The sequence below is a fragment of the Oryzias latipes genome, chromosome 9, assembly GCF_053564925.1.
Source record: "Oryzias latipes strain Hd-rR chromosome 9, Olatipes_Hd-rR_3.1".
Classification (NCBI taxonomy): domain Eukaryota; kingdom Metazoa; phylum Chordata; class Actinopteri; order Beloniformes; family Adrianichthyidae; genus Oryzias; species Oryzias latipes.
Genome location: NC_136245.1, coordinates 7,342,472 through 7,367,142, shown reverse-complemented (window position 1 = coordinate 7,367,142; position 24,671 = coordinate 7,342,472). Strand labels below are relative to the sequence as shown.

The window sequence follows — 24,671 nt, the reverse complement described above, 5'->3', positions numbered from 1 at the left end:
AGATCATACTTAGGGGGAGAGGCATATTAAAACTAAATTGAATGTTAAGGACTACAACTTCCTGTTCTCCTTCAGTCTCGCTGCAGCTTCGCCTTCATGCCCCACCCCCACCCCCAGGGCGCTGGTTCATCTTAAACACGTCTATCGTTGCATTTTCCCCATGTGTTTTAAATGTGTCTAAGACTAAATCGTGTTGTCGCTCACACATTTTTAATGTTACAGCTCCGTTAGCTGTCAGGTATGTAGGTGTGGGACATTTATTCTCCTCAGCTGCCCCGACTCCCGCGGGAGCGGTGTGCTGCCGTAACAGCCGCGCACGAGAACAGTGGTTTGCTTCGCGAGTTCGAGACCCCTGCTGTAGACTCTGGCACTGGTACACTAGCCGCAGGTCGAAAGAACGAATCAATAATTCGCTTGCCCATAGCTCAGACGCAGTGACGTGCGGTGAGGTTAATGGCTGGTGAGGCACTGACGTCATCAGTCAGATTTACAAACATATGAACCATACTAAGTAACTTATTCACTATTTAATTGACAACAGTTAACGTGTTTTGTTTAAAATATCATTTCACCGTGTTTTTTTTTCATACACAAACTGCAGCATAGAAAAAAGCACAAACGTTATTATCATCTTACCTTTACTTGTAAATAAAGTCTGTACGCAGCTCCTTCTGAAGAAAATGACTTGCCGCTTGCTATCACTTCTTCTATTGTTTTTTAGCGTCATAATCTCAGGGCTCACCGGCGCCCCCTAACATTAGGCACGAGAATGTCTGGCCTCACCCAGCGGCTTTTTTGCCGGCGTTTAGCGCTCAGCACAAGAAACACGTCCCTCACATACAGTTATTTATAAAAACAAACACTGTACATCATATACATCTGCCAAAATATGTAAACTCAGCTCATATAGTACAAGTGATTGAACAGACATACAGAGAGACAGCAGTACCGTCTGACTGCATAGGTATTGCGCAATCCAAGGTGAGGCTCAGCGGGCTGGTGCCTCATCGCACGTCACTTCTTAGTATCTGAACGGCAAATGCGGAAATTCAGCGATTTTGAAAAGAAAAAACACCCAAAAATGGTACATTTAAATGGAAAATGACTGCAAAGCACAAATTACTGATTAAATATAATAATTGAGTTTATTTTTTCTCTTTTCTTCCCATAATGACAGGTGAGGCTGTGCCTCACCTGCCTCTCCTGACTGCACGTCACTGCTCAGACGCACATATCAGGTTGTGATGATATTTGTCTCCGTTTCCTTCCCACAGATGTTTACGCGCACTCGGTTATCTCTAGGCCCCGCCCCCTCCACATATTTTAGCCAATTGCAGTGACTTTCCCTATTCTTCTCACACGCATTGGCCGCCTCAGGCGTGCGCTCGCGTCTCATTGATGATTTCATTGCTCATTTCATCGATCATTGACGTGCCCCTTCTACGTTTAATGTATAAAAAATACGGAGGGTGGGGGAGGCAAATTTACTGGTAGCACATGTGCGACTGGATGTAAAATTCAGTCGCACTCTCTCAAATTTTGGTCGCAAAATGCGACCAAATGGTCGCAATCTGGAGCCCTGAGTGATTGGTCTAAGTCGGTCTGAGTCACTGTCAAGGCAAAAATAAGAAAAGAAAACACCACTAACTCAAATGCCAAATGCTTTATTTGACTTCCAATCAAACAACAAGGAAATCAAATTAAACCTATTTCCCTGAACCTAACCAAACAGGAGAAAACGGTCATAAACAAAATGGCAGTTCACCCCTACTGCTTCACAACAGAAACGGAGACCTACGGGCACTTACGTGACACGTGCACACCCTACGTGTGCAGCATTTGTACTTGGCCAGTAAGGAACCAGTACACACACCTTACTATTGACCAGAGTCTAGCTTAAGGGCACTGTACGACAGCATCTCCTGTACGCTATAAGTTAGTGTAACTTCCATTATCCTTACAAATATTATACAATACACTCATGAGTCCCCTTGAATGTGTCTCAAGGAAACTGCAAGACGCATCGTGCATAGCGAAATACAGTGGTGGACAAAACTGTTGGAACCCCTCAGTTAAAGAAAGAAAGTCCACAATGCTCACTGAAATGACTTAAAACGTTCAAAAGTAACAATAAATTAAAATCTATTGAAAATTAAATAATCAAAATCAGCCATTACTTTTGAGTTGTTGATTAACAGAATTATGTAAAAAAAAAAGAAATAGGGCTGGAAAAAAATGATGGTACTCTTTACTTAATATTTTGTTGCACAACCTTTTGAGGCAATCACTGCTATTAAACGGTTTCTGTATTTGTCAATGAGCCTTTTGCACCTGTTCACAGGTATTATGGCCCACTCCTCATGAGCATACTGCTCCAGTTGTCTCAGGTTTGATGGGTGTCTTCTCCAAAATTGCATGTTTCAGCTCCTTCCACAGATGTTCAATGGGATTCAGATCTGGGCTCATAGAAGGCCACTTCAGAATAGTCCAACGCTTTTCTCTCAGCCATTCTTGGTGATTTTTGGCTGTGTGTTTTGGATCGTTGTCCTGTTGGAAGACCAATGACCTGCGACTTAGACCAAGCCTTCTGACACTAGGCAGCACATTTCTACCCAGAATGCCTTGATATTCTTGAGATTTCATTTGACCTTGCACAACTTCAAGACACCCTGTGCCAGATGCAGCAAAGCAGCCCCAAAACAGAACTGAGCCTCCTCCATGTTTCACAGTAGGGACAGTGTTCTTTTGGTTGGATGCTTCATTTTTGAGTCTACCAACATAGAGCTGATGTGCCTTACCAAAAAGCTCCAGTTTTCTCTCCTTTATCCAAAGGACATTTTCCCAGAAGTTTTGTGGCTTGTCAACATGCATTTTTGCATATTCCAGTCTGGCTTTTTTATGATTTCCTTTCAACAGTGGTGTCCTCCTTGGTCGTCTCCCATGACTCTGGCTCAAACAATGACGAATGTTGCGATCTGACATTGATGTACCTTGATCTATGAGTTAACCTTTAATCTCTTTGGAGGTTGTTCTTGGCTCTTTGGATACAGTTCCAACTATCCGTCTCCTCAATTTGTCATCAATTTTCCTCTTCCGGCCACATCCAGGGAGGTTGGCTACTGTCCCGTGGGTCTTAAACTTCTGAATAATATGTGCCACTGCCGTCAAAGGAACTTCAAGCTGCTTAGAGATGGTTTTATTGCCTTTACGATGTTTGTCTATAATTTTGTTTCTAATGTCCTGGGACAATTCTCTCCTTCGCTTTCTGTTGTCCATGTTCAGTGTGGTTCACACTTTTTCACCAAACGGCAACATGACTATTTTTCTCCCTTTAAATAGGCAGACTGACTGATCATGGGTTTGAAAACAGCTGTGATGTCAATTAAAGGACATACCTGAGTTCATCATGACCCCCTGGGCATTTAGTTATCAGTCTTTTATGGAGGTACACTCATTTTTGTTCAGCCTTATTTCATTAGTTTGTTTTTTTAAATAATTCTGTTAATCAACAACTCAAAAGTAAAGGCTGATTTTGATTAATACATTTTCAATACATTTTAATTTATTGTTACTTTTGAACGTTTCAAGTCATTTCAGTGAGCACTGTGGACTTTCTTTCTTTAACTGAGGGGTACCATCAATTTTATCCACCCCTGTATGTACAGTAATTTCCAGTTACAAATTCTGCAAATTGTCCCTCTTAAAAAGGTCTGTAATGGTCATCCTTGATATACTTCAACTGTAAGAGACAGAATGTAAGAAAAGATATTTGGATTAGACCTTTTTGGTAGACCGTATGAAATACAGTCAGGACCATAAATATTTGGATAGAGACACATTCTTTCTAATTTTGTCTCTGTACATTACCACAGTGTATTTTAAATAAAACAACTCAGATGCCATTGAAGTGCAGACTTTCAGCTTTTATTTCATGGGTTGAACAAAAAGATTACATAAAAATGTGAAAAACTAAAGCATTTTTTAAACATTTCTTATCGCTGTTTCTCTAAAAGACAAATTCAAGACTTAAAAGCCTCTGGTTTATTTCATTTGTAAAACTTTGCCTTAAATGTGTCTTCATTTGAAAGGCTGGTTTCCTCCCTCCAGTAGCACAATAACAAGACAGATATAGGAGAAAGGATATCAGGATGTGGTTACCAAGGTAACATAAAGATTCTTGCCTCTTAAGGAGTGCATTACCATTGCTGGCCTCAAGTCTGAAGTCAGTACACATGAGCGCACTCTTTTCTTTTTTCCCCCCTCCTATACCTTTGCAGGAAATTCTCTTTGATCTAGAAGTGTATTTCTGTGCACACTGTCTCTCAGCCTTGTCCCTGCTCCTAAACTGAAGAGTGTGCATGAATGCATGTTTGAGTTTTGAGGTGAAAGTAGCCAGCATTCATGCCTGCCTTTGTGCCGTTTCATTTGTCCACCTCCCCCACTCAGACTCCAACACAGTCACTGGTTACAAGGGAGCTGAGGGCTCTCATTAAAACCCATGTCAGCTTCCAGCCACCACAAGACACAGCCCTTTCTCCACCTCCGCACAGATAAGATCAAGTTCCCCCAACACATTCACTTAAACTTTACTCTTCAGTATTCTTCTTAGTGTCATAAATGATGGGGACAGGTCCGTTCTAGCTCTCCTCTTCCTTTTTGTTCTCACAATCAGCTATGTGAAAGCACACCTGCTGGGTTATGTTACCGTGGCATCTTTTTCCAGCAATTTCTTAGCAGATTATTGTTGCTGCCAGTCAGTAATGGGCTCATGGCAAGCATTTGCTGTTCATCACTATCTTGTGAGCGGCAGACAGGAAATTTGTCTTGATTGGGCTTTTGTTAGAGTTTTTTTTTGTGGTTTGAGGAAAAAAAAATTATTTTGAATGTCAAACAAGTTGGTTCGATAATGGTTTATAGTGCCAAAATTGTATTTGTGGTTAACTCACATAATTCAATTTACAATCACTCAAATATATTGATTAAAAAATGAATAATTTTATGTTCATGCATTGGAATTAAGACACCTGGACGTTAAAAATTTAATGAAACTTTTCAATAGTTTATAAAGATAAAAAGTTAGACTGATCAGCCAATCTCTGTCAGCCTCTTTCCACAGCGGGCTTTCATACCTGATGCTTAATGTTAGCATTACATAGAGTAAAAGGACAATGATGGGTAAATTGTGAGTAAATGTCAAGGTTACTTGGGTTAAACACAAATGTCATGTTCACAATCCATCAGAAACAAAGAACACAAAGTTTTCACATGAGACTAAGATGAGAGTAAAAGAAAATGTGTAAAAGTTTTACCCCAGAATGCAAAGGACAGATCCAGCCTTTAAATGGCCTTGAAATGGATCTAAAGCAGGGGTTTCAAACTCATTTTCACCAAGGGCCACATCAGCATAGCGGCTGTCCTCCATGGGCCTGATATAACGTCTGCATGCAACTAAAAGTATTGAAAAATAAATGTAACTACTCCTTAATGTTAAACATATGTTTGCTTGTTACTCTAGCATAAATCCTTTTAAATTTGATTCTTAAAAAGCTTTAAAAGCCGTGTTTCTTAAGTCTGCAATTGGTTATGACCTTTGCAGTTTTGGGGTATATCGTTCAGGGGTGAGACTGCACATTGATGTAGTCGTTGGCACACTCACCTCACAATGATGATTTGCCCTGGTTCAAATCCCGGCTGTGGAGTTGACATGTTCTCCTTGTGCATGTGTGGGTTCATAAGTTCAGGCTTTATTGGTTAACTAGTGATTCTAAATTGTCCATTAGTTGTGAAAGTGAGTGTGTGTGCTTATTTGGTCTTTGTGTTGCCCTGTGATGGACTGGCAAACAGTTCAAGGCTTAGTCTGCCTTTGCCCTTCAGCAGCTGGATAGGCTCCAGCAACTTCGTAACCCTAGGAACATAGTGGGTTTGGAAGATGGATTTCTGCTCTGTGCTTTCAACAATATTTGTCTTTCTATTGTATAAGATCTGCTGTTAGTTATAAGGGTGCATATCTGATGTCTTTCTTTCCTTTGCTGTTTTGTTTTCCAGTGCGTTCTCTATCTGTGGTCTCTCAAGATTAACCACCCCACGACTCTGTTCCTTCTGCGTGGGAACCACGAGTGCCGACATCTCACAGAGTACTTCACCTTCAAGCAGGAATGTAAGTGTAGTCCTTCACAGCCATATGAAGTCCAAGGACTCTAATGTGATTCTGCTCTCCTTTCACCTTGGTTCATTGTTTTTTTTTTTTGCCTCGCAGGCATCATCTGCCAGTTAGAATTGCTAATTTGTAATACACACATAGCCACATTCACTAGTTCTCCTCTCTTTATTAAATGTCTCTGGGACAAATGTAGAATTAAAATGCACAATAGGAAAATATTTAACTATCACTGTGGAGTGATACCTTACATGAAGAACTCTAGATTTCTACAAGTAGGACAACCTCCTAGAATGTGGGGCATTCAAGAAGTCCTGTCAGAAAATGTGGCAGCTCATCACCAGGAAAGTCTCCTTCTAACTGCCTCTTTGCTGTTCGAGTTGAAATGCTAGAGCAGGGGTCGGGAACCTATGGCTCGCGAGCCATATATGGCTCTTTTGATGGTCACATGTGGCTCGCAGACAAATCTTTAATTATACTTTTTTTTTCATTAGACCAGTCCTTCTCGGGCGCTGGGCGAAGCCAGATGCGCGCAGTAGTAGCGGTGCTTGGAGAGAAAACTATCAGTTTACTATTATCTATTATTTCACAGAGTTTGTACCACCCGGAAACCTGTGAATTGCCGTGCCTAAAACGGCGCGCTCCCGTCTCTGAGAAAGAGCGCGCAGTTGCGGGGACGGGATGTGTGAGGGAGAAGGGGGGGGGGGGGGGGGGGGGGGGCAGCAGGTGAATCGCGCAGGGATGGCAAAAACGTAAACCCCGCTGCCCGTCACTCACTGCAGCGTGAGTGTGTGTTTGGCTCCAGGTCTGCATGTGATCAGTCTGTCTCACATCTACAGAACATTCAGACCTAAGATCACGTTTAAAGTCTCAACGCCTGCATGAAGCAGAAACTCACCACGTATCAACCGGACAAGACCATCAGCAAAACTACCACGAATCATTTATTAGCAACAGCATAACGATGACTTATTGTACTTTAAAAGTGTTAAAATTACATCAAATGCACACATTCATTTGTATTTTTAGTTTTAAAAATATTGTCGCGGACTGAGTTTAACTTGGCTGTTGGGCCTCGTTAAAAGTTCTGGAGTTCATGGAACGCATCGATCAAGCAGTGATCTGATTGGCCCTTTGTTCTGTCGCTCAGCCTGTTGTTAGGGAGTTTGGACCAATGGGGTTCAGCTATGGGCCGAATAAGGGAAATGGGAGGGCTGGAGCAGGGGAATAAAAAGTTGAGAGAAGCGCTCTCGTCTCGTCTCGGCGGGCGAGAATAAGGAGTTGCTGAATTAATTGTACGGCGTTTGTTAGGGGTCTGCAGTAACCAGAACAAAGAACCTTAAAAGAGGTTAAGTCTCCGTGCCTCAGTGTGGGAAAGGGACGCTACATTATTGTATGGCTCTTTCAAAATTACATTTAAAAATATGTGGCGTTTATGGCTCTCTTGGTCAAAAAGGTTCCCGACCCCTGTGCTAGAGGCAGTAGAGCATCAGTCACACTGCTGATGCTTTTCAGACAGTTACACACACACACACACACACACACACACACACACACACACACAGGTTGCAGCGTGTGATGGAGTGTTTATGAATCCGTTCAAAAGTCTCTGCGTTGGCGAAGCAGGTGTAGAGGTGCTGGTGTGCAAACTCAGAAACAAAGACGCATTGACAATCAGACAAAGCAGGCTTGCTAGCTGCTTTCACTTGACACACTTGTACACTGCACCACCTGTGAGTTTTTCTGCGTAGAACCTGATCGAGTTGGATTTACAGATGCACTTATACAGTTTTTTCTGCATACCTTGTATCAGCTCTTCAGGGGATTTGGGATAAATTGCAGAGATCCCTCTGGCTCTTTTGTCTGAGGATTGTGATCATATTTGAAAGTTTTTCTCAAAGCACAGCCTACATAACACTGGTTATATACTATTTGGTTAGATTAAACCCTGGACAGGTTTTGTAAAAAACCTACCTTGTCAAGCCAACAGCTTGCAGCAGAGTTGATGATCTAAACTTGTATCCAACTTTTAATCTAGATGCTTTAGAAGTGTGTTTTTAGCAGTGAAGATCATTTCTAGTCAACAGTTGGGTGATGGGAGTTTTTGCATGGAAATAGAGGAAATAGACTTGAAAAGGAGTTCAGATGCCTGACAGCCTGGGGGAGTGAGCTGTCTCTGAGCCTGCTGGTCTTGGCCCAAAGACTGCAGTTTCTTACCAGACAGCAGCAGAGGACAGATGCTAAAGAATGGGGGGTAGATCACCTGCATTATATAGGCCTATACAGGCAAACTGAGTATGATAACGTCTGGAGGTAGGAAAGAGAAGTGCATAAATAGGATCCTCTCGGCTGCTCTCACTTTGCTCTGTGCGATTAAAGAACTTCCATGATCAGGATTTAGTAGAAGGTGACCACGATGGCAGATGGTGCTCTGGCTCTCAGCTCCTAAAGAAAGCAGAAATGTTGGGGGGGATGTCTTGTTTCAGTGATGTTCTTTTTGTTTAGGGGAGGACTAATGTGATTTGCACAGCCAGGAACTTGGTGCTCCTCCCCTTTCTTCCACAACAGCAACACTGTTGATCCTCAGAGGAGCACTAGTGTGTATTCTCCTACAGTCTACAACGTTTTCCTTTGTTCAGCACACGTTCAGAGAGATTGTTGTCAGTGGACCAGACAGCTCAGCTGACTTCTGTCGTTAGCTTCAACGCCCTCAATCAGAGTGCTACCAGACCAGAGACATTAAAGAGGAAGGTCACTACATTTACTCTAAGATATTAGTGGTTGATTCTGAAGATACATTTATAAAACTATTAGCCATGTAGAGATGTAACCTAAACATGTACTGTTCCAAGTCAAAAATGCAAGTGAAGCCAATTTTTTTGAAAATGTCTGTGGTATTACCGGACTTTTTTTTTAACTAAATGATATAAAAAGTCCAAAGCTTCAAATTATTATATTACTCTTGAAACATGTTTTGGCTTTTTTGCTCTTCAAGGCAAAAGCTGAGAAATATTCCTTTCTAAGCCTTAGATTTCCCTGCCAGTTAAGTCTTTTTTTGGTTTTGATTTGTAGCTTTTGCTATCAAAAACTTCACACGGTTATGTTGTGTAATGACTAAATCACAACCCAAAATAAATGATCTGATAATGACTTTCATTTACATCCATTCTGATCTGCCATTCATTTCATGGAGAACTCCAAGCTCTGCCTAAAAACACATTGGAGTCCTTATGTTGGCATTAAAACTTTACTAATCCTTGTTTTCTTTGTTTCTCACTCTTTTGATGCAGGTAAAATTAAATACTCTGAGCGGGTGTATGATGCCTGTATGGAAGCCTTTGACTGCCTGCCCCTTGCTGCTCTGCTTAACCAACAGTTCTTATGCGTACATGGAGGACTCTCACCTGAAATCAACTGCCTAGACGACATAAGGAAAGTAAGTCATCTGCCGTTTTGACTAAAAAAAGTAGATTTATAATTGTGGTCTAAGCTTGCTTCTGTTTTGTGTCTTTCAGTTAGACAGGTTTAAGGAGCCGCCTGCATTTGGGCCAATGTGTGACCTAATCTGGGCTGACCCTGGCGAGGACTACGGCAGTGAAAAGACTTCTGAACACTTCAACCATAACTCTGTCAGAGGTTGCTCTTACTTTTTCAGGTACTAGAAGAAAGTCGCAGGTCTTTATTGTAAATGTTAGTTTAAAAGAAAAAAGGATTTTAATGAAACAGCATACTTTTTAACCTTTCTGACACCATCATTTATGCTTCATACTAATCACTGTTAAAGTTTAAATTGAAAATAAATTGACATTCTTTCTTGATTCGTTTACAAATTTGATGTCTTACAAACGTTTTTCTCCTTTTACTTGCAGTTATGCTGCAGTCTGTGACTTTTTGGTAAATAATAACTTGCTATCAGTAATAAGAGCTCATGAAGCACAAGATGCAGGGTAAGTTTGATCTAAAATGTGTTTTTTAAGCTCGTCACAGTCTTCTAAATGCTCAGTAGACTTTGTTTTGTGATTGAACAGGTATCGGATGTATAGAAAGAGTCAGACCACTGGCTTTCCGTCACTAATCACAATCTTTTCAGCTCCCAATTATCTAGATGTCTACAACAATAAAGGTTTGTAGTTTATTTTCATATTTGTCCCAGCGTACTTTTGTTTTTGTTGTATCGATAATGGTCTCTTTTTGAGTTTCTGTTTTCTTATTCCTAGCTGCCGTATTAAAATATGAAAACAACGTGATGAACATCCGGCAGTTCAACTGCTCCCCTCACCCTTACTGGTTACCCAACTTTATGGATGTGTTCACGTGGTCTTTGCCTTTTGTTGGAGAAAAAGGTGTGTTTGTGGCTCATTTGCATTTGAAACGTAAAAATGACGTTGTCCTTCTATTGACCTACAAATGTTGCTGAAATTAAGCTTTTTTTAAATTCTTCCTTGCACAGTGACGGAAATGCTGGTGAATGTCCTGAATATTTGCTCTGATGACGAGCTCATGTCAGAAGGAGACGACCTTTATGAAGGTGATTTTAAAACCTGATCTGATGTTAGCTTAGATTTTATGTAACATAAAAAGGAAATCTTATATAAAACTAAAAATGCTGGTTGTTTTTGATTGTACACCGCAAAATCTGAGTCTTCAGAAAGTAAAAAGACCCTTGTTTCAAGAAAAACATGTCTTATCTTCTGTCTTGCAAGAAAAATAACCTTGCCAAGGAATTTTTATTAATAGTAAAATAATCTTAGTTTGAGAAAACTCGTCTTGGTGACGAGTAAATAAAAATTCTTGGTAAGAGCAATTTTTTTACTCCATTGGCAGATTATTTTTTTGGCTTTTTAAAGATAATATGCCAATGGGGTAAGAAGTTTGGACTACCAGGAAACCAGCAAACATTCAGTTTAAAACTACAACCAACAATCTACACTCAACTTTATGTAAAAAAGATCATTTGAAGTTGATTGAAGGTGCAGTTAAAAGCAAAAGATGACTTGATGCTTTAGATTTAACTTGAAATTCAATCATCTTGCACAGCAAAGTTACAAATTGAATTGTCATTTGAAAAAGTAGAGGAAGCTGATGTTGCCTCCTCTTTTTGTTGTGCTCCTCACATCTACAAAAGGTTTGTCTAGCAGAATAGGATTAGTTGATTCAGACATTCTCAGGGTTACGACTTGGATCTGAAGTTTCTTCAACCCATCATCCTCTTGCTTTACTGTGTGTTACTTTCAAAACATTTTCAAGTTTTCCTTTTCCATGACATAAGACGCCAGTTGTCTATTTGGGGGAAAAAATGACCTGTCTTAACCTGACCCATGTCGTTTTGCAGGAGGCACGTCAGCAATGCGGAAGGAGGTCATCCGAAACAAGATTCGTGCTGTTGGGAAGATGGCCCGGGTCTTCTCTGTCCTTAGGTCTGACCCTGATATGTTTTAGTCATGATGACACTCTAACTGGAAAAGTTCTCTTTTAGTCACTCTATGATTGTTGTGCATTTAATCTGAAGGGTTTGTTAACACTATTTTGTTATCAAATGTTTTAGATGTCATAAAATTCAAGCGGTTATGATAATTCATAATTATTATCTGTCCACCACCAGTCATGCAAAGATATTTCAGTTGAAAACTCCAACTGCGTCAAACGAATGCATAAATACATGATCTGTACTCACTGATCTACTTAGAGAAGCAGGGAGTAGTAGTTTGGAAGTACTTGGAACTGGAAGTCTGTCATTCAGTATTGAAGGATTTCAGACTCCTGACCTTAAATCATCAAGTGTCTGCGCTCCTCTTTGTTGAATGTAATCCGTTTTCTGTGTGTGTATTTACTGCTGATCAGGGAGGAAAGTGAAAGTGTGTTGACACTGAAAGGCCTGACCCCAACGGGAACTCTTCCAGTGGGAGTTTTGTCAGGGGGAAAGCAGACTTTGGAGAATGGTGAGTGTCTTAAACCGCCTCTGTCTTTCCTCCTCACATGTTGCTGTTTAACAACTGAAACACAAAGGGACAGCTTCTCTGTTTTTGTGATCAAGCCAGTATTATTTGTGAAAACAAAATGTTTTAGAAGTGGGAGAAACACTCGTAGGTGTGAAAAGATTCCGAATTCTTGCAGATAAGTCAACATTTTATCCTAAAATTAATGGTGTGATTGAAATGAGGGGATGAAACAGAGGAAATGAGGCATTAGAGAGCTGGCTTCAAGACCATGAAAAAGTAAAGAAAACTACAAACCTTTTGCATATACATTACTCTTTGGTGTGCACTTTAAAGCATTTGAGAATGGAGGTGTATGACTCACACATATACTTGTTCAGGCCACTAAAGAGACAATGTTTCTGTTAATTATTTCTAGATTCTGTCATCAACCCGGTACTCTAAAAACACAAGTCTAAATAAAAGTGCTTAGCTTGCTGAGCCAGCTCAGAACTGATGGAACATCAACAGAATCGTAGGAATTTTGGTTTAGCAGTTTAGCTCAGGTGGTAGAGCAGGTCATCCAACAACCGAAGGGTTGGTGGATCGATCCCCGCTCTCCCCAGCCAGCTGTTGCCCCCGAGCGCGGCTAGTCCACAGCTCCCCGCTCCCCCCAGGGGATGGGTCAAAATGCGGAGAAGAATTTCCCCATTGTTGGATAAATAAAGTATCAATTATTATTATTGTTATTGTTAGTAAAGCTAATTCTATTTTACGTAATAAGGAGCCACTCTGGGGAAAATGGTGTTTTTGGTGTTTAACATTTTTTTGTAGCGTTTTTCTGATGAGGACATCTATAAAGAAAATTAAATTAAATGCTTAAATCAGCATTTCTGAAATAGTATTTCTTTATTTAAATTGTTGTAAATCAGGAGCAGATGAAAAAAATGCTGTTTGAAAGAGAATTGATTTATGATGTAGAAAATACGCTGGGCGGGCCACAAGCAGCCTCCTGCTCTGCTCCATTCTGATTCATCCACTTGTAGACAACTAGATCCACGTAGGTTTTTGTTCTTCCTCGTCCCGAGCCGGCGTCTGGCTCATAACTGTACGACTGGATAGCATTACTATTGCTCGCCATTTTTGTTGCACCGGTAACGTTAGCTTGGGGTTGTGAGGGCCTTAAAACCAGGAGCCCGTGCTTCCTCCTTCATCAGTTAAGTGCGAGAGGTCCTGCAGCGCCATTCCAGTGTCGGGCACAGGGTGCCAGTCTGGCAGCAGCGTGATTTGAGTGTCGCTTCTTCCAGAAGAGGCCGGTTTCACCCACCAGTCACTCATTCATCCAGATGATAATTATTCTCCACAGGGATCTTCTTCAGCTTATCAGGAAATTTTCCTGCCGCTTCTGAGTCAACTGATGCCATTTCTCCGTTCAGGGGGACAAACTTTGATTTAAGCAATTTGGAACCGGTAGAATCAGCTCTTGGAGGCCACCCCCCCTTCCTCAGAAATTCCTGCAGCTCCTCCCTGGGATGCAAAAGTCTTATACAAGCGTCCTAAGTTATCAGAGCTTTTGTGATAAACCAGAGTAGTCACTGGACTGAAAAAAATTTGCCAATACATGAAACCGCGAATATTGAAATGTGAATAACACTATAGCCTAAAACTTGTTTTTTGCAAAAAGGAGTGATACTGAAATCCATCGGATTCCTTTTTCACTTTTAATATTTATAGTTGAGCAAAGACTAACGCCCCCATGTTTTTTGAAAGGTTTAACTTCAATAACCACATGCCCACCACAGGAAGCTCCCGCTCCACTTTGAGTCCCCCCCCCCCCCCCCCCCCCCCCTTCATTGGAGCAGGAAGTTTTCGGGACGGCGGGGAGGTCAGACTGTCACCTGGAAGTGGCTACTGACACTTTGATGTAAAGGCCAGCGCCTGGCCTCACCCGCTAGAAGGCCTGCTGGGAGCCACGCTTTGCCACACTGGAGGCTTACAAACGCTTCAGAGCAATCGAAGGAGAAACCACATGTTGTGACCTTTCAGAGAATGCCATTGCCAATGTCGGCTCCACTTGCCACAGTTTTCAGGTGGAAGTTCAAATAAAGGATGGGAAGGGATTGCGTTTTTTTATTTCATCTGTACTCGATTTTTTTCTTTAAAGCACAGCTGCAGCGTACAGAACTTCACCTAAACTGATGCTTAAATAAGATTTGCTCACTTTTTTAGTTCCTCCTTTTTTCTGGTGTGAGCATCACAACTTGGAACATTTACCTGCGGAAAACAGCAGAGTATGAAAATGTTCAGTTTCTCACGTGAAAGTACCACAGCATGAGTTCACGCCTCAAAGACTATAAACTTTGGCTAAATGAACCTGAGGTAGTCATTGAAAAGAGGGATCAGTGAGTAATGCCATCGTGGTCTGAAACACCCCTCTGGAATCATCAGTTTATATGAACTTTTGCTGAAACTGTTTTTTTCTCTCTCATCAGTTTTTGATAAACGTCTTAATTGTTTTATTGCAAGATTTCCATAAATTTTTTTAGCTTTTTTTATCTTTCATTAAGCAAACCAGTAAAATTTGCATAAAACATCTTTGTTTAATAAAGGCATTACTAAAGACATAAAAAACATTAACTTTGGTTTTGATTTAGTTTTTTACTCTTGACATAGATCTCAATCCTCTGGAAATCATCATTTCAAACCAAACAAAGAAAATAACTTTTATGCCGTCATGTAACTTTCCACTCCAGAGTATAAGATAGATGTGCAAAGGCCAGAAGAAAGAATTGTTTATCCTGTGAGGTAGATCACAGATGACAGATATTATTTAAGATTAAATCTGATGCACACTTGTGAAGAAGATCTTCTAGCTCCATGTTGGCTGGAACCTTGTTCTTGTGAAGAGGTCAGACTTTAACCCAGTAGAATCCACTAAATCAAAGAATTGACAGAAAATTTAAGTATTTTTGCGCATAAGTGCAATGAAAACACAGCTATTGATCGTATCAATTATGATACATTGGGCAATTTGGTGTGTTTAGCTTTCAACAATGTTAGTTTAAGATGTAAAGAAAATCAAAAGATTAGATATTATCTCCTTAAAGTTTGAAAATTAGCTGAACGTTTCCCGCCAAAAGTGTCTTAAATTTCATAGAAGCAGCCATTTTTAGATGAGCCGGAAAAGCCATGTGTGATACATGTGTATCAAATATGGTTGAAATGCTTATATGGGGTTAAAGTGGGTTATTGTTGCACATGGCGGTCAAGTTTCAGGCCTCAGTGCTCAGACAAATCTGCCCCTCTCAGCTCTCCTCATGTAAATCCTATTGACCTTTTAACACCAACATTATCTCAAATCTCTGAAAGGCGTCTTCCCCCCAACCCCTACACCCAACCTGTGTTTATGACACTTTACAGCTGCCATCAGCTCAACCTTCATGAGACGGCCGCCCTGTGATCTCCCATCTGTTTTTTATTCTTATCATTTAAAGGTTACAGTTTGATTTCACTGTTGATTAACTGTCTCTGGTTTTGCATTTGATAACTCCATTTTCCCCCCTCTTTCCTCGACTTATTAACAAAGCCACAATTGAGGCGGCTAAAGCAAAAGGTACGCACTGACCGTGAGGTCTAACATTCCTGTTTGTGTTTTGTGTGTGGTACCAACCTTGTAAACACATCATTACTCTTTAGAGTATTTAGTTTTTACTACCCCATTGTTGTGCAAGTGCTGATTATCCAGTCTCTTTAGATTCCTTTATTTTTCTAGCAGTCTTTTTGTTGCTGTTGCACACACTGTCAGTGTCTGTTGTGTCTGTTTCCTTTTCATTGGCAGGATCAGAGGAGTCACAACAAAAACTTAGTCTCAAAAAGTATGAGGAGACTTGATAAAATGTGAACTTAACCGTATTTCAAGTATTTTTAACTTGGGGTGCGTAGTAACAGAAAAAAAAAAGTTACTGCTGCAAAAGTGGAGTTAGGGGTTTAGAGGTTAGGTAGAGTATTTTCACTGTCTCATGTTAACACGAAAACCTCGGTTGTGGTCACATTGGCCCGTCTGCTAAGACCCGGTTAAGAGAAGATCAGGGACATCTCTGGATGGGATATTTTCAGGAGCTAATCCTGTTACACAGTTTGGCTGTTGCTACACAGTCTGCCCCCTTTTGGTTGACGGTGATGGTCAGTGGTTCAGGTGGACTGATGTACTAAAAACTGTTTAATCCTCTGTAACAAGAAAGATCCTAAAACAAAATTACTGCTGAGCCTTTCAGGAATAAATGTACACACATGCCAAACAGTAAAGTAGATGACTCCTAAGAAATACAACAATCGCATCATAAAAAATGCAAATCTTCTGATCAGTGGACTATAACAGCAGGAGGTTTTCAGCTGAGCTAGAGATCATTATAACATTCTATCACTGAGTTTTGACTCACCTTAGGTAACGTCTTTGTTTATCTCAGGACGTACTCTCCTAATCTTAAGATGAAATAATAAAACTGCAACCCACAATTTGGAAACTGTTTACTTAACACAATTAGTATGTTATATAAAATGTAAACAACAACAACATCCTATTGCCTTTATTTTTAAAATAATTCCTAAGCTTTATTTAATAATTCCAAAACAATATATGTGCTTTTATGTCCCTTCAGAGACTCAATTAGTTTCTTTTCTACTGTATTACAGGTTAAAGATGCAGGGACTCTTACTTATTAAAGCTGCATAATATCCAGCTAGCATAACACAACAGAAGAATGTTCATTTTTGTAATTTATTCTACTTACCGGTACTTGGCAATACTAACATCTGCTTTATCTGTACACCATATTCTGATGTACTACAAAATAAGTACTTGCACTCTTAAGCTACATTCACTGCAGGGCATATGCATTCAAGAATGCGCTTTATGCACCTTCGTGCCATGGTGTTCACACTTAGACTGTCGCTACCCAATACTAGCTCATGTCTGCCACCTACAGGCGGTGCGAGATGACAAAACACTATAAATCTCGTGAATCCAGGCTTTTTCCTTCGCAGCTCTATTCCAAGATATGAAAGACATTGTGTCAAATAATTTTTCCTGCATGATCAATTTTAAACTGGTTCGCACTTCCGTGAATTAAAAGGACGCCATTGGTCACCGATTGACCTGGTTTAACTTTTAATACCAATTCAATGGCCACACGTTTTGTACATGTAGCCTGAAAACAGTCATAAATACTTGAGTAGGGACGTGTGATAATGATAAGTTTTGAACGGGGAAGCCCGAAACATACGTTTACCCGTGTTTACATAGACCTTTCATTGGTAGTTGTTGCTTGAACGTGTTACAGAGGCTGGTGTGAACTTAGCATTATAAAAATTAGTGTACTTGTTGCTTTAACACTGAGTTCCACTGTACACAAGGCAGATTTCTTTTTAACAACAAACCTTTATGAACATTTCTAACCCCTTGACACTTGTAATTATTTCTAACTTTGAAATAAAAAATCCCTTCTTTTTTGCTTTCAAGTAGAAGCTAAATTAAAGTGATTTAGAGCCGGAGTAGTTTGATCCATTGTTGCATCAACTGGCCTTTAGGGGTTATTGGAGTCATTGTGGTCACACTCCAACTTCCTCTTAAGTAAAGCTTTATACTGTTGTGAATCACAGGTTAGTTGTTGTTGTTGCAGTTTTTCCAAAGAAATCCATCTGCTTTTGCATAGACATAAGATTGTAGCATTTGAGTTTTAGTTTTTTTCACAAACCCATTTAATAACATAATCAGATGACTTAAATTTCAAACATCATTATTGTTTCATGAACCCAAATTGTTTTAGAATGGAACCTCCACTCTTTGTTTCTGATAAAGTTTCGCTGTTAAAAATCTTTAAAAAAAAAAAAGTCTGCATGTCTTTCCTCACAGCTGCAACCCTGTTTAGTGACAACATGATCAGTGGATGGCAATAAAATGTGTCTTAGGTCCCAATACTTGCTTTGTCAGAATAGAGTCCAGATTTTTGCCTTTAATGTGTGTAAAGTGTGTCTCAGCAGTTCTTACAAGTCTGTTTTTCATTTGCACTTTTTTCTGTCTGGTTTCCTTGGGCGATTCGGGACGTTACCGTAAGTCTACAAACTGAGGTGTTTCATTGCTGAATTTGTCCCACAAGGGTTTAATGTTTAGCTGTGCATGTGCCGTGTTTTAGTGTCTGCTGTTCTATGCTAGTCAGTAACTATGTTTGATGTTTAGTCAATGGAAATTAATTTGAAAAATTGACTTTTAGGGTTTAAAGGGATCATTCAGTGGGATTTAAGTCTCATTTAAGGGTTTTTGGTTTATTTTTTCTTTGTTTTATTTATTCTCTTTCTTGTAGCTATTCAAGGCTTCTCTCCCACGAGGAAGATTCGCAACTTCGAGGAGGCACGGGGTCTGGACAGGATAAACGAGAGGATGCCACCACGCAAAGATGGCCAGCAGCCCGATGGCACAGCAATCAACACAAACGCCCCCAGCAAGAACGGCACTGACGGATAGACACAGGGCGCACCTCCCTCACCGGACTCAGCCCCTCACCGCGCCCGTTCCGTCTCCCCCACGCCCATCCGTTTCCTCTGCTGAAACTATCTGTCCGTCTTCTGTTAGCTCACAATCGGGCGGAGCAGCAGCTACTCTGGCAGATAAATGAAATAGAAGGTGCCCCAGAACGGGGATGCTTCGTCCCAGCTGTTCAAAAGAAGAAACTACGACTTACTGAATGATGAAACAGTCTGTGGAACATCCAGTCTTATTTATTAACCGTTGTGTACAATAGATAGAATGTTTAATAGCTATAAATCAATGATTGAAGATTTGTCAAAGCATAAAAATGTATACTGAAGTTTTATTTTAAAGATTTTAAAACTTGATGCAGAAAAAGTGCAGTAGCTCTTGGTATTAAGGGGATTTAGTCACTTTAAGTTTATTTTTAAATCTTCCTTAAAGTGATTTAAGGAAAAGTACAAATGCTGTATGTTGTACGGCTGAACAGTATCCTTCTGAATTTATTTTTATTTATTTTTTTGCTAAGGCCTTTAAGGATCTAGTGCAGTGCAGTGTTTTCATAATTTATATTAAAACAGGGAAATTGAAGATTGTGAGGAACGTAACGTTTAATACATTTATGATCATTATTACAACTGAACCTTTTATATTTAAAACTGCAATTTTAAGAAAGGCTGAGGTATTTTATGTTTGTTAGCACAACCACATGATGCAGAAAAACATTGAAGTATTTTGTTCTCTTCCAGTAGAAACAACAGACTGTATTTTGTATGTGTGGCTGATACATTTTAAGTGAAGGCTTAAGACTTTGTGTGCAATCCCAGTTAGTGTTGCTTTCTGACCTCTTCTGAGTACAACCTGTGCTCACCTGACGGCAGCTAGGATGTTCTCCAAGCTCGAAACCAAAAGAAGCAAAGGATTCATAAGAAGGGATTAATGCACATATATGGAGTATGATATTGTCATTTCTGGTGTGTACGGTTCATCCCAGCTGGAGGCGCTTCCTCTTCTGTTCCAGGACAGGCTAAGCAAAATGTTTTCATTTTGAGGATGATATTGGGGATTTTAAGGCACAAAAAACCCACAGAGGTTAAAAGTAAAGCATTTTTTAAAAGCTTGATATATTTACTGATTGTCTCTCAAAGCAGGGAGCTGCTGGCCAGACTGTCTGATGTTCATTATTGTTCAAAAACGTAATATTTTGAAACACTACAAAGATGGTGTGCGCTTTCAGGGCCTTCTTTTATCTCCGTTGATTCGTACCACATGCAGAACTTTTGACTCTGATAACAAGTGAAAGGACTGAAACGATGTCACGTTGGTGTTGCTGAACCCAGACACAATGGACTGAGTCACGCCGATCAGCAGAGACGATGCTTTTAAAGGGACCCGCTTCCGCTCTAGCAGCTGTCGGCTAAGGCCTTCCTGTGCTGCACTCAACTCACGCTTTTCTGACTCTTGAACTCCTGATCACAGAAGGATGCTGGACTTTAAAAGACAGAGACCATGATGAGCAGATGCTGTTCTGTCAACGGTCTGTCCTGTTCCAACACATTTATTCTTTTTTCACTTCCAACCCTTTAAGGCTTGCTTCTGCTAAATCCTACAACTTGGTCGGTGCTCTGACAAGACCAACTAAGTTTTTATGTCTGCAAAAGAAGGGAGATACAAGCCTGTTTGACTTTATATTCACTTGTTAAATTGCTCAATTTTCTTTGAGAAATGTTTGAAGAAACAAAAGCTGGTTTCCCCCATCCAACCTATAGGTGGAACATTTCTACGTGTGTCTCGGTGTGGACGGTAAACATAGAGGGGCGCCCGGAGACTTTTGGTCAAAAACATTCAGCTTCAGTAATCTTAAGGTTCTTCAAATCCCGAAAATGTTTTTATTGTTTTGTTGAATAGATTTCTGGTTGAGCTCTTTAAATATTGAATGTTTGGGTTTACAGTCATAACTGTGATGTTGGAATTTGTTTGAAACTGTAAGGCTTTATTGGATGAACCGTACAGCACACTGACTTCCTGTCAGCTCTTACACATATCTCGCAGAATGTAAAAAAGAAAAAAAGAATACAGACAATTGTTCATCTTTTGAGATCTTACAATAGCTGTAATAAAGGGTAAAACGCTGTTCTGTATTTGTCATGTGAGGCCATACGATCTTTAACATAGATGTATCACTTGAAATAGAATAAACCTAAATGCAGTGTTTTCCTGTGCTTGTCTTGTGAACATCAGATCACAGGAAGATAATTCTGGAAATGACGCTTAACCCTTGTGCTATCCTATGACCCCACCCTTACATCGACGTGTTCTCCCTACCATGACAAAGGTGGATAAAGGTGGAAAGATTTCATGTAATCCATGGACACCAGTGAAGATCATAAATCATTGAAGAAAGAAGGTTCAGCGCACTGCCTAGTGGGTCTAGATGACCCAACTCCCAATGTAAAAGTGCCTAGGATAGCACAAGGGCTAATCAAGCTGTCACCTGATTTAAAGACACCTGTTTGAACTAATCACCTGTAGAAAAGACACTTGTCCACAGAATCGGTCAGTCAGACTCCAAAATGTCCACCAGGAAAAGACTAAAGAGCATTCAGTGGATTTCAGACCTGAATGGACTACAAAATCATTCGCAACAAGCTTGGGGCTAAGATGCCAACTGTTGGTGCAACATGACAATCAATAGGGTCATGTTTCATAATCTATAGGTCTGGGGCTCCAAACCAGTTCTGACCTGGTGGGGTTTCCATAATCATGTGTACAGAGAGAAATTGGCCTAAAACAACACGGCAGGAGTTAGTTGATGATCTCAAAGTGGCTGGAAAATCCTGCAGTGCTGGCAACATGGCCCTCCGTCACACGATCAGGCCCCCCTGAAGTGTGGGTATAAAGAGAGATCGGGAGAAGGTGCTGTGCTCAGATGAGACCAACATGGAGCTTTTTGGCACCAACGTAACTCATTATGTTTGGAGGAAGAAATGCCGTCTATGACTCCAAGACCACCATCCCCACTGTTAAGCATGGAGGTGGAAACATTATGCCTTGTGGGTGTTTTTCTGCACAGGGCTACTTCATGAATGGGAGGATGGACAGAACCCTGTATCATCAAATCCAGAGTAAGAACCTCCTTCTCTCCACCAGGAGGCTCAAAATGGGTGCTGGATGGATTTTTAAACCCTTGTGCTATCTTGTGGAGTCAAGATGACCATTGACGTGTTCTCCCTACCATGACAAAGGTGGATAAAGGTGGAGAGGATTTCATGTAATCCATGGACACCAGTGAAGATGACAAATCATCGAAGAAAAAAGGTTCAGCGCACTGTCTGGTGGGTCTAGATGACCCAACTCCCAATGTTAAAGTGCCTAGGATAGCAGAAGGGCCAACAGGATCATGATCTTAGAAATATAGCCAGGAAAGGCTGAAGAAGCATATCAAGGTCATAGAGTGATCCAGCCAATCTTTGAACCTCAATCCTCTAGAACACTTTTATGGAGAGAGCTGAATCTCAGAGTTGCTAAGCAACAGCTACCAAATCTGAATGATTTAGAAGTCATTTTAAAGAAGACTGGAGTAAACATCCTCCTGATATGTGCAGAAACCTGCCCATCAACTATAAGAAACATCTGACATCTGCTGCTTATAAGCGTTTTGTCACAAAGTATTAAGTATTTCTACAACTACTTATTTTCCTCGGTGAAACACAAATACATTTATAGAAATTCTTTGAAGTGGATTTCTTGTTTTCTTAATGATTTTCTTAATGTTGTTGAAATTTACCTACCATTATCATATGTATTTTGCTCCAACTTAGTTTTCCAACCTCTTCGTGCAAACGAAGTGGTGATCATATCAGCTTTTGCAGTATGAAGTACTGTATAACACAGTTTTTTTTAACACAAGAGTTGTTCAGGTAAGTACCTGGTCGTTTGGTTCTCACTCAGGAACAAATTTCCTTTTGAAAGGAAAACACCAGTTCCTCCCGGAGTGTTTCTGAAATTGAAGTTCTGATAGCAGAGCAGTGCTGGGATGGTTTGTGTTGTCAAAAGACAAAGTAAACTTTATTGTCGATCTCTATAATGTTTTCACATACATAGGAATTGAAATTCTGTTTCTCTTTAAACTCCAGTCTAAACGGAGAATCTAACTTCATATTACAGAATAAAGTAGAATAAGACGAACAAATAGGGTGACTATAAGACATAGAGATTGTCCCCCTTATAATGGGAATCAAACTTTCTCTTGGTCAGTTCAGTGTCTTCCTGGGATTCCTTTTTCTATTTCAGAAACACGTTTGATAAGTTTATTGAGAATTCAAACTTGTTCCTGACTGTGAGTTGACTGCATGTGGCTGTAACCCTTGTGCTATCCTAGGCACTTTAACATTGGGAGTTGGGTCATCTAGACCCCACTAGACAGTGCTCTGAACCTTTTTACTTTTATCATCTCTTCATATTAGGTACAATAGGATTTTAATTACTGGTGATTTTAATTTGCATGTTGACAATCATGATGATATCTATGCCTGTGAGTTTTTAAATCTTCTAAACAGCATGGATTTTCAGCAGCATGTCACACAGCCAACTCACAACAGAGGACACACCCTGGACCTTGTCATTACCTATGGTCTGTCCACTGGGGTGTCCTCTGTTGTTGACTTGGCCATATCAGACCATTATTGTGTGTTTTTTACTGTCACCAGTGAAATCCAGCAGGAAGCCTCAGTGAGAACTGTGAGGAAACGGTATTTAACTCCTGAAGTGGCTGCAAGTTTTATTGATGTTTTTAAGCAAACTCCTGCTCAGATTTTACCTGCACCCTGTGATTTTATTGTTGATCATTTTAATAACAGACTTCAGTCTTCCATAGATGCAGTGGCTCCACTCAAAACAAAAACATTAAGAGCCACTCCTAAAATGCCATGGAAGACTGACGACATTAAGGGTCTGAAGCAGAACTGCAGGAGAGCAGAGAGGAAATACCGGAAGACAAATTTAATCATTCATAAAGACATTTTTAAAGAACAACTCAAAATCTACAATAACTCAGTCAAACGGGCCAGAACCTCCTATTTTTCAAAAATCATTTCAGAAAATAAAAACAACCCCAAATTTCTTTTTAAAACAATTGATATTTTAATAAACAAAGACTTCAACAAGTCCTCCATGCCATCATCTAATGCTGCATGTGAGGACTTTGCAGACCACTTCATGGGTAAAATCAATGCTATAAGATCAAACATGTCATCTATGCAGTACACGGATCTTAACAGACCACCAGCATTGTTTTTACCAGAAGAAACACTGGGGAGTTTTGTCCTGGTTGATGCAGAGATGCTTGGTCGAGTTGTATCCCAAGTAAACACTACAACCTGCCTTTTAGATCCCATTCCCACTTCACTTTTTAAAACATTTTATGGATTCTTTGAGTCAGAGCTTTTAAATATAGTAAACTGCTCTCTTCAGACGGGGGTCTTCCCCTCTGCCTGTAAGATGGCGGTGGTGAGGCCCCTTCTGAAGAAGAGTCAATTAGATCCAAAAAATCTGGATAACTATAGACCCGTATCCAACTTACCATTTTTAAGTAAAATAATAGAAAAAAGTGTCGCTACTCAACTGCATGAGTTTTTAAATGCCCAAAAAATTTTAGAAAAATATCAGTCTGGTTTTAGGAAAAGCCACAGCACAGAGACGGCTCTTTTAAAGATCGTTAATGATCTAAGATTAAACTACGACTCACAGAAACTTTCTGTTCTGGTGCTGCTGGATCTTAGTGCCGCTTTTGATACAGTAGATCACCAGATTTTATTAGACAGACTTAGGAGTCTAGTGGGCCTCTCTGGAAATGTTCTTAAGTGGTTTTACTCTTACCTGACAGATCGACACTTTTATGTAAGTATGGATACGTGCTCTTCAAGAATCCACAAAATAAGTTGTGGGGTTCCCCAAGGGTCGATTTTAGGGCCAATACTTTTTAATTTGTATATGTTGCCTCTTGGGGAGGTCATCAGGAGACACGGCGTTGACTTTCACAGCTATGCTGATGATACACAGCTTTACATCGCCGTGT

The 24,671-nt window shown here is 40.2% G+C and overlaps 1 protein-coding gene across 3 annotated transcripts in view; it reads left to right on the top strand.

Moving 5' to 3' along the window:
- ppp3cca (protein phosphatase 3, catalytic subunit, gamma isozyme, a) overlaps positions 1-20,809 on the top strand; it is a 29,046-nt gene extending 8,237 nt beyond the window's left edge. The window contains exons 4-14 of one of the 3 annotated variants that reach the window (XM_011479570.4): positions 6,046-6,157; positions 9,448-9,593; positions 9,673-9,812; positions 10,027-10,104; positions 10,186-10,280; positions 10,375-10,500; positions 10,608-10,685; positions 11,490-11,574; positions 11,999-12,096; positions 15,659-15,685; positions 18,441-20,809. In XM_011479570.4, the coding sequence (XP_011477872.2) occupies positions 6,046-6,157; positions 9,448-9,593; positions 9,673-9,812; positions 10,027-10,104; positions 10,186-10,280; positions 10,375-10,500; positions 10,608-10,685; positions 11,490-11,574; positions 11,999-12,096; positions 15,659-15,685; positions 18,441-18,592 (1,137 nt within the window). In that variant the 3' untranslated portion in view covers positions 18,593-20,809. Of the gene's footprint in view, positions 1-6,045; positions 6,158-9,447; positions 9,594-9,672; positions 9,813-10,026; positions 10,105-10,185; positions 10,281-10,374; positions 10,501-10,607; positions 10,686-11,489; positions 11,575-11,998; positions 12,097-15,658; positions 15,686-18,431 lie in introns of all 3 variants that reach the window. The other 2 variants (XM_011479569.4, XM_011479571.4) reach the window with 2 other exon arrangements.
- Positions 20,810-24,671: the final 3,862 nt, after the last annotated feature.